Raw genomic sequence first — 10,488 nt, 5'->3', positions numbered from 1 at the left:
GCACCCAAAGATCCGCAAATTTGAGTTTCATCTGGGACGGTGCAATTCGGCCATTTGGTGTTTCAAGTATTACTAAGGCTTTATCAAAGGTCCATGGCGCCTGAAGGATCACCTGGTTCTTGTCTTCCACAAAAGCAAAAGTGAACAAAAAAAGATTAGGCCCCAAGTCCGTCACAGTCACTGCCCCCATTGCATCCCAAAGCTTCACCATGGTTTGTTTAAAAGCCGTTCGATGGTAAGGTTTCTTTGTTAATACCACCCCACCAGGCTACGCTGAAGCACTTCCCTATTTGTCATTGAGTTTGGTCGCGCAACCGGGATAGCATCAACCTCGTCTTCTGTCAAGATCAAAGTTTTGGAGAAGCTAGTTTCGATTTCCTCCATCAAACTTTCCCACACAAAACGTTGCTATCAATTGAGAGAAAGACCTGGAACTAGTCTCGACGTTGCCGCCCAGGTGAAGAAAACCCTAACCCTAGCCGCCAGGCGATGCCTTTGCGTAGAAGTTAGAGGTTTTGAAAAAACTCCCGCTTAGAGGAGGAGAGTACCCTTTTGTCTCTCTGGTCTGAAATGAGAATATATATATATATATATATTGTACGTTAGGACACTATATATATAGATACCAGCACATCACATTAATACTTACTGAGTGCTACATGCACATTAATTGACTATATATATAGGTATATAAATGCTGTTATCATAATAATTAACACAACATAGGGGTGAGGGTTCTCATGGATGGTAGTTGATCACAACAGGGAAAGTGGCTTAAAAATGGAACAAATTTTCAACCCCATTTGACTCTTCTCATCGATCTCTCTACATTTTCCCATAACACACCACGGGACTAGCTTGTTAGAATGCTATGATATCTATCCAGGGCCACATCTGAGATTTTGTAGGCCCTATGAAAAAATTAAAAATTGGGCCCTCTCTAAATTTCGTATTGTATAATTTTTTATTTTTATAAGGAATCTTATAGTCTGTTACTATCAATTTTCCTAAAAACACATCAATTTTCCTATAAATAATTGTGTGGCAGGGCCTAAAATGTTTTCCCTTATTCAAACTTTTAAGTCTGAGTAAAAATTAAGAGTTTTTGTTTGATATTTGGTTTGAATGAATTGTCAATATATACAGTTGTGGAAGGCAAAGGATTTGTGGCAATGAACATAGGGTTCGAGAACACCACGGGACCAAGTGGCAAGCAGGCAGTTGCACTTGTATCCAACGGCAGCCGGTCGGCACTTGTATCAAGCGGCACCATTGACTTCATCTTTGGCGACGGCACTGCCGTCTTCCAAAATTGCACAATCCTCGCCAAGAAAAACATTCCAGGTGCAGAGAACGTGATCACCGCCCACCGCCGCGACAGGCCGGGTCATCATGTCATTACTCAACCATCTGTAGCGAATCAGTTTACGGTGGCCAACTTTATTGATGGCAACTCATGGCTGCCAGCTCTAGGTATCCCATATGCTCCAGGATTCAACGCGGCTTAACTCAACAAATACCAAAGGACAGATTTCGTCAACCAAATAACACAAAATTATATATATTAAATAATATCTTTCCCTTCTACTACTGAAGCTTCCTTAATTGCATGTGTAACTTAAAGGACAATGGTTAGGTTTTTTAATAATGGTTAATTACTCTTTAATTTTAAGTCATCGGCTAGGCTAGAAGCATATTATATACAAACTTAATTTGACTACTTTTCTATTTCCTATTATAGAGAAAAATAAAAGAAAATCTAGTATACAAATTTGATTTGAGGACAACATATCGGACAAAGCAAGTTGGTGGATCAATTGGTCCTTAATTACAGTAGTACGTATCGATCGCGCTGGATCTCTAAGACGAAAGATATAACATCATCCTACGTATAATGAGCTATGCCATACATATATACGTTGAATTGGTTAAAATGATGCTTCGGAGATCGATCCTAATAAACCGCAACAGTGAGAGGCTCTCCGACGCTGAACAAAACTTATTACCATTCCTTCCATCCTTATATAAATTAATACCTGAATGGCTCAATCCTCATAGTCTGTCATTTGCCATTGCAACGTTAGAATTGAAAGAATAACAAAAGAAAGATGGAGACTTTGAAGGGCGTTGTAGCTGTAATATTTTTCTTCCTTGTGTCAACATTATGTGTGCTACAACAACAACTTGTTGTTGTTGCTACTGCTACTCCAATTGAAAGAGTGAACCAGCTTGCTGCGGCTGTGAAGCTAGAAGAAGCGTGCCAATATGTGCCTCACAAGGATTTTTGCATCTCTACCCTCAACAATCCTCCACAGATCAAGATTATAGGGCTGGCCATCGTAGCAATTAACATTGCCGCCAACAATGCATCGATCATCAGAAGTTCGGTATTAATGGATATGTTTGTCGCATACAAGGATAATACCAAATCCACGCCGGAAGAAGAGGGGGTTGACAAATGTTTAAAACTTTACGATAACGCCATTGGGAAGCTTCACAAATCGAGTATTCCAGTATTGTCGAGCAACCCCAACTACCGCTTAGATTATGAATACAGGGAAGTGAAAAAATTGGTGAACCAGGTAATTGCTTATTCCAACTCCTGTGATCAATCACTAATTAGCAACATTGATAAAACCAAGATGGGAACCAAGAGCCAAGTCTTTCGCCAGTTATGTGAAAATATACTCGCCATCCTCAAGATCATGGCTGTATTGGACTGATATATCGATCACATTTCCTTTCTTAATTAATTTGGCTCAACTTAATTTGGCTGCTAAAAATGTAACGGCTAATTATTTCTAATAATTTTGGCACTGCTTCTTGTAAACGCTTTTACTTAGTAGCGTTTTTACTGGAAGCGCTTCTGCTAAGAAGCACAAATATATTTTTACAAAAATTCTAATTGATTCGTGCAAAAGTACTTGGAAGTGCTTTCTGAAGAAAGAACCTGATAGGTGCTTCTCAAAAAACCCCTTAAAAGAGCTTTTATATCTCAAAAACATTTTCATTTATTTTCGCCAAACGCTATCAAAAGTGCTTTTACTAATTTAAAAGCGCTTTTAACAATTCTAAAAGCAGTGTCAAACGGGCCCTAAGAAGAGTCATTTTCTGTTACTAAATAAGTGCCTAATTGTTTTTTCAACCGTTAAATTTAATGTGCGGTTGAGATTAAATGAAGTGTTTTTAAGTGGTCAATATATGAACCCAACAATTAATTTCTTCAATTCTAAGTTATAACTATCCTTTTTTGTCATTATTTTTTTCATTTACTTCTATCTCATTTTGACAACTGGAAAAGATCGAGGCTTACGAGACCAAATCGCAAAACCCCATTTTTGCCTACAAATTACTTCTACCATGCATCGATCCTTCTACTTTTTCTCAACACACATAATATATGGGACGAGAATTGTACGTTAGGACACTATATATATAGATACCAGCCACATCACATAAATATTTACTGTGTGCTACATGCACATTAGTTGACTATATATATAGATATATAAATGCTGCTATCATAATAATTAACACAACATAGGGGTGAGGTTCTCATGGATGGTAGTTGATCACAACTGGGAAAGAGGCTTAAAAATGGAACAAATTTTCAACCCCATTTGACTCTTCTCATCGATCTCTCTACATTTCCCATAACACACCACGGGAACTGTTAGAATGCTATGATAGAAGCTCTATATATCCAAGGCCGCATCTGAGATTTTGTAGGCCCTATGAAAAAATTAAAAATTGGGCCCTCTTTAAATTTCTTAAATTGTAGTTCTAAATTTCGTATTGTACAATTTTTTATTTTTATAAGGAATCCTAGTCTGTTACTATCAATTTCCCTAAAAACACATCAATTAAAGCAATTCTTTGAACAGGAAAATACATACCGAATTTCAATTCAAATTAACAATCTAGAAGTCAAGAATTATAATACATATACATAGTAATATCAAAATCTGAAATTCAAACAACAAACAATCATTCAATCAAACGTTCCATACCTCAATCTTTGAGCATCCAACCCATCAATCAATAAATTAGGAATTGCACTATGTTTTTTCGTATCAATTGACAAAATATAGAAAAACTAAACAAAGGAGTGTGAATAGAAGGTATAAGAGTTTGATGACTGATGAAATGAGAGTATCCAGAGATTGAAAATTGAGTAAGAAATTAAGAGGGAGAGTGTGAGAAACAGAGTACATAAAACTAGCAGAAGACGAGGCGACGTTTGTCTTTGTCCGTTAATAAACAGAAAAATTTTGTTGCAGTAATATATATTTTTTTATACTTTTAAATTATATTATATTATATATATAAATATATTATAATATTATATATAAGTGGGGCCAAATTTTTTTGAGGCCCCTCTCGATCTGGGGCCTTTAGCGAGCGCTCAACTCACTCCCCCTTAGATCCGGCTCTGGCACTATCACATGCAAACTTTGACTACTTTCATATATATATATATATATATATATATATATTATGGAAAAAGAAAAAAGAAAATCTAGTGAGATGGGGCAAACCATACGAATTTGATTTGAGGACAACATAGACCCATCATAGTTGTAAAATTAATGTCAGCTAGCTAGTGTGCCTATTTTTGATAACTAAGATTAAAGCAGCCCTTGAAATTAACTTACACGTACATGCAAAAACAAGCAGACAATTATAATTTTTTCTCAGATAACTTAGAAGCTCTCTCACCCACTGCTGAATCTTTTAAACCCTCAAAGCACTCATCCGTTGATATTATGCCATCTGCAAATAATATGTACCAAGAACAAATTAAATCACAGGTTCATTAATATTACCTACAAATTTTCACTAAAAAAAAATCATCTTAATTAAATACAAACACCAAAAGAGAATCAGTCATATTACAGTTGAAAAATTGAATGAGCTAGACTGAATGTCATGGAAAGGCAAGTAAAATGGTTAAACAAGGAATATAATATATGGTGACCTAGCTAATTAACTGAGTGAGTCCATATATCCTAAGCCAACATAAGATAAAATTCCATATATATCAACCAACCAAGCATAAGGCATGCTTCTATCTCTTCCCATCCCTCTACTTTTTTTCCAAAACATGGGAATTGTACGTTAGGACACTACAAGCACATCATATGCAAATTTTGACTATTTTCCTATAAATATATCCCAACATATATCCAAGGCTCCAAGCTTATTTCGATCACAACCATATATCGATCATTTGGATGCGCAAGAAATTGTTTTTAACTTTTGTCCAAGAGTGAAGGCAACTAAGATGAATTCACAAGGCCGACTTATGTTTGTACTTCTCATAATTATAATGTCAGCTTCTTTGTTTGGAGAACGTAACCCACTTGTAACTCAGGTAAACCATTTAAATTATATTTTTCGCTTTAATTAATATTTAATAATAAAATAAAATTAATGTTCTTTCTTAGAAATATATAAGAATCTCCTACTAATCTTTTAATGTTGATCTATTTTGTATTTATATTCAAAATCACTTTTTTAAATGAAAGTCTAAAATGAATGTCATATATTTGATGGTATAATATGGTCAAACAAGTCTTGACCACATCAATAATCCATGAGCTACTTAATTGGCATGTTGCATATATGTGCAGAGCCAAAATTCCTTTCCTTGCTGAAACCAGACGCCTAACTGGAGAATATAGCATTATTCTATACTAATAATATAAGGGATGCAGTTGCGGCCGTATCCTTTATTAGGAATTTAATTTATAAAGAGTACGAACGTCGTAGTTTTAAAAATTCCTTTTTTGACTAGTATTACAAAATGCTTATGATGATCCATATGATTGGGTACGGCCATACATATATGCATTGAATTGGTTAAAATGATGCTTAATTCGGAGATCGATCCTAATAAACCGTAACAGTGAGAGGCTCTCTGACGCTGAACACTTATTACCAATCCTCCCATCCTCATATAAATTAATACCTGAATGGCTCAATCCTCATAGTCTGTCATTAGCCATATATTCCGACATTAGAATTGAAAGAATAACAAAAGAAAGAGAATATGAAGGGCGTTGTAGCTGCAATATTTTTCTTCCTTGTCTCAACCTTATGTGTGCTACAACAACATGTTGTTGTTGTTGCTACTGCTACTGCAATTGAAAGAGTGAACCAGCTTGCCGCGGCTACGAAGCTAGAAGAAGCGTGCCAATATTTGCCTCACAAGGATTTGTGCATCTCTAGCCTCAATAATCCTCCACAGATCAAGCTTAAGGGGCTGGCCGTCGTAGCAATTAGCATTGCCGCCAACAATGCATCGATGATCAATTCATATTCGGTATTACAGGATATGTCTGTCGCATACGAGAATGATACCCAATACACGCCGGAAGAACAGGGAGTTGACAAATGTTTGTCTGTTTACCAGCAAGCCTTTGTGAAGTTTCACAGCTCCACTTCTGCAGTATTGTCGAGCGACCCCTACTACCCTATAGAATACAGTCAAGTGAAAAAATTGGTGAACGAGGTAATTGCTGATTCCAACTCCTGTGATCAATCACTAATTAGCAACATTGATAAAACCAAGATGGGAACCAAGGGCCAAGTCTTTCGCCAGTTATGCGAAAATGTAATCGCCATTGTCAAGATCATAGCTGGAGAGGACTGATATATATATATATATATATATATATCGATTACATTTCCTTTCTTAATTAATTTGGCTCAACTTCATTTGGCTACTAAAGATGGAACAGCTAATTATCTCTAATAATAATAGGAACAGCCATTTTCTGTTATAGAATAAGTGCCGCATTGTATTTTCAACCGTTAGATTCAATATGCGGTTGAGATTAAATGAAGTTTTTAAGTGGTCATTATATGAACCCAACAATCTCTTTCGGTTTTAAGTTATAACCAAGGAGTAAAATTTGGTATTTCGCAGAAATTTTAAACTTTGACAAAAATTATACAAAAACGACGATAATTGTTGTCAAAATACGGAAATTTTGAATGAAACTTTACCATATGTTTATTTAACATATTATCTACTACATTGATAAAAAATATTGAAGAAATCAAATTATATAGTAGGTTTCATGTAATATAATTTGAATATAATGTGTGCTGGAGAGACAAATACTGTTAAATAAAAATTGTTCACTAATTAATAATTATATAAATTTTATTGAACAAACACCTCAATTTTATTTATACTACAATATTGCATCATGAATTACATAAGTAATCAGTAGAACATAGAGCTTCTAAGAGGTTCAAAATGTTCATTGTCTTCAGTATCCTCATGTGCAGAGTAGGTGTACTACGAAGAATAATCATCTCATGATACTTCTCCAGAATAACTGTACAATTGTATAATTGTTTAATTGTTCATTTGTTCATGGACTAATTGTATAATTTGTAAATTGTATTACATATTTACATTAATATTAAAAAGGTATATTTGTATAATTTGTCCATATTTTATAATTTGCAAAGACATACATAATTAATAACAAATGATGTTTAATTGTTCATGGTGACATGAACTAATTGTATAATTTGCAAAAACATACATATTACATAATTTGTATAATTTGTCCATACTCTATCCATACATAATTTGTATAATTTGACGTCCATACGGACCATACTCTATCCATATTCAATTTCGCTCAATTAAAGGATTTAAAAGGGAATTGGGAATTTTGGCCCAAAAAAAAAAAGGAATTGGGAAAATTACCAGTAAATTTTTAGAAACAATGCCCGAAATCAATACAAATCATGTTAAAATTTTCATCCCTAAAAAAACGAAATTTTCGGCGAAATTTTACTCTTTGGTTAAAACTACGGTTTTTTATCTTTATTTTTTTCATTTACTTCTAACTCATTTTGACAACTGGGAAAGATCGAGGCTTACGAGAACAAATTGCAAACCCGATTTTCACTCATTGATCCTTCTTTTTTTCCTCAAAACACATCATGGCTGGGAATTGTTAATTAGGACGCTATATATACTAGATACAAGCCTATTACATTAATATTTATTGAGTGCCACATGCACATTAATTGATTATATTTATATAATAAAACTGAAAGGTTTTTTAATCATAAAATTTATCTTCGGGTCCGAATGATTGAGATTGTTTTGGCTTAAATCCAATGATCGCTGGATGTAATGAGCTGTGGCATACATATATACGTTGAATTAGTTAAAACGATGCTTCAGAGATCGATCCTAATAAACCGCAACAAGGAGAGGCTCTCCGACGCTGAACAAAACTTATTACCATTCCTCCCACCCTCATATAAATTAATACCTGAATGGCTCAATCCTCATAGTCTGTCATTAGCCATTCCGATCGACATTAGAATTGAAAGAATAACAAAAGAAAGAGAATATGAAGGGCGTTGTAGCTGCAATATTTTTCTTCCTTGTCTCAACCTTATGTGTGACTGCTAAGCTTGCTACTCCAAGTGAAAGAGACTCAAGAATCAAGCAGCTTGACGCGGCTATGAAGCTAGATGAAGCATGCCAATATGTGCCTCACAAGGATTTGTGCATCTCTAGCCTCAACACAAAGAAGCTTATCGGGCTGGTCGTCGTAGCAAATAGCGTTGCCTCCGACAATGCATCGGACATCAGTCGTGTAGTACAGTATATGTCTGAGCCATACAATAGAATGGATACCCAAGACCTGCCGGAAGCAAAGGGGGTTGAAAAATGTTCTGCTCTTTACGAAAACGTGATGGAAAAGCTTCACAACTCGAGTTCTGCAGTAATCAAACGATTCAAACCAAACCCTGACGACTACCCTAGTGAAGTGAAAAAATTGGTGACTGAGGCAATTGCTGATTCCAACTCCTGTGATCAATTATTAATTAGCAACCTTGAAAAAACCAGGATGGGAACCAGGAGCCAAGTCTTTCGTCAGTTATGCGAAAACATAATTGCCATCGTCAACATCATAGCTGGAGAGATCTAGCTAGAACTGATACATCCCATTTCCTCCATTCTCTTAATTTGGCTGCTAAAAATTCATGTAACAGCTATTAGCTATACACATATAATAACAGGGGAGGACCTATTCATATTTCATAGGCCACAAGTGGCAACGGCCCCCACTATCCTTTAAGGCCATGTTTGTTTCACCTTCTAAACAGGGACTGGCTTAGTTAAGACTTTAAGCCCATGTTTGGTGAGCTTAGGATTAGAAAAAATGAGGCTTAGTAAATCCTCTCCAACTTAAATCAGCCTTCTTAGGTGGGCTTAATGAAACCCGTGAAAATGTGGAGGTTTAGCTAAGAACCTCCTTAGCTGGGTCTACCTAAGACCAAACTTAAAAATCAGAACACACTTCATCAATTTTATATCAGAACAAACTGAAGGAGAAAGTGGGCAGCGGCGACTTCATCACTGTGGGCAGCGGCGACCGACGAGAAGAACTTGATCTACTGGGACCAGATTGGCTTTCAAATTCTTATTTCTTGATCTACTGGGACCAGATTGGCTTTTAGATTGACGAGAAGAACTTGATCTACTGGGACGAGAAGAACTTGATCACTGTGGGATATTCTTATTCAAATTCTCTCAACCTCTCTCTCTTTCTCTGTGGACCAGATTGGCTTGAATTGATCTACTGGGTTATTTGGGATTAATATACTGAATTGATGGCTTTTCTGTGTTTTTTCCTTTTTTTTTTCTTTAATTTCTCTCTCACCAGATTGCCTTGATCTATTGGGTTCTTTGGGGATTGATATATAGAATGGATGACTTGAGATTTTTCTAGTCAAGGGCAAAGGCCAGAGCGAGAGCAAGAGAAAGGACAAAGGAGAAATTGATGGGCACTGTTAGGAGCTGCCCTCAGATCTTGAACCAATTGAGGATGTTCAATGAGATTAGTGAAGCATCTTCGTCATCCAAGGTGGTGATTGGAGATATGAGTCAAGTTGATCATCATAGTCAGGATCAATCTATTGTGACCAAAAGAAGGATGAAGGACCCATGTTCAGTTTCGAATTATCAGCAAAAGCTTAATGGGATCGTCTCAGATCGTTTCCTTTCTTTTTCTTTTTTTTTTCATGTTTTTATTTTCTTTAATTTCTTGATTTTTATTTCCAATTTTTTTTGGTGGGTTTTGTTCTTATCTCTTTTTTATTTTTCCCTTTTTATTATTATTAAATTGTTAAAACAAAAATCAGACTTGCACCCGAGGAGTTGGGCTTCTTTGGGAATCACTAAATCAGTGTAGAGAGAATTGGTTGGATCCCAAATTTGTTTAATTTCATGCATTTTTTACAATGTCATAAAAACAATATTGGAATTGTTCAAAAAATTCAACAGTAAATAAGAAAGTTATAGCATTTTAAAAGTGGTCACCCCAATTTATTGCATTGAAACTATTTTAAGAGATTTTATAATTTAATTATTTAGGTCTTCAAACTAAATTAAAATTTTTTTATAATTAATATGTTTGATTATTTTAAAAATTAAATATGGAG

At 35.3% G+C, this 10,488-nt stretch overlaps 4 protein-coding genes across 4 annotated transcripts; all 4 read left to right on the top strand.

Annotated features, from left to right (window-relative positions):
- Nucleotides 1-1,172: 1,172 nt before the first annotated feature.
- On the top strand, nucleotides 1,173-1,508 carry LOC147275523 (pectinesterase/pectinesterase inhibitor PPE8B-like). Its single transcript, XM_086253933.1, has one exon. The coding sequence runs from the start codon at nucleotides 1,173-1,175 to the stop codon at nucleotides 1,506-1,508; it is 336 nt and encodes a 111-aa protein (XP_086110059.1).
- Nucleotides 1,509-2,108: 600 nt separating this feature from the next.
- Nucleotides 2,109-2,723, top strand: LOC147275522 (uncharacterized). Its single transcript, XM_086253931.1, has one exon. The coding sequence runs from the start codon at nucleotides 2,109-2,111 to the stop codon at nucleotides 2,721-2,723; it is 615 nt and encodes a 204-aa protein (XP_086110057.1).
- Nucleotides 2,724-6,052: 3,329 nt separating this feature from the next.
- Nucleotides 6,053-6,655, top strand: LOC147275521 (uncharacterized). Its single transcript, XM_086253930.1, has one exon. The coding sequence runs from the start codon at nucleotides 6,053-6,055 to the stop codon at nucleotides 6,653-6,655; it is 603 nt and encodes a 200-aa protein (XP_086110056.1).
- Nucleotides 6,656-8,387: 1,732 nt separating this feature from the next.
- LOC147275520 (uncharacterized) lies at nucleotides 8,388-8,972 on the top strand. The gene has a single exon (XM_086253928.1). It carries the CDS (start codon nucleotides 8,388-8,390, stop codon nucleotides 8,970-8,972), a length of 585 nt encoding a protein of 194 aa, XP_086110054.1.
- Nucleotides 8,973-10,488: the final 1,516 nt, after the last annotated feature.

This window comes from Dryas octopetala, chromosome 8 (assembly GCF_963921425.1).
Source record: "Dryas octopetala chromosome 8, drDryOcto1.1, whole genome shotgun sequence".
NCBI classification, from domain to species: Eukaryota; Viridiplantae; Streptophyta; class Magnoliopsida; order Rosales; family Rosaceae; genus Dryas; species Dryas octopetala.
This window is presented reverse-complemented; position numbering and strand designations above follow the sequence as displayed.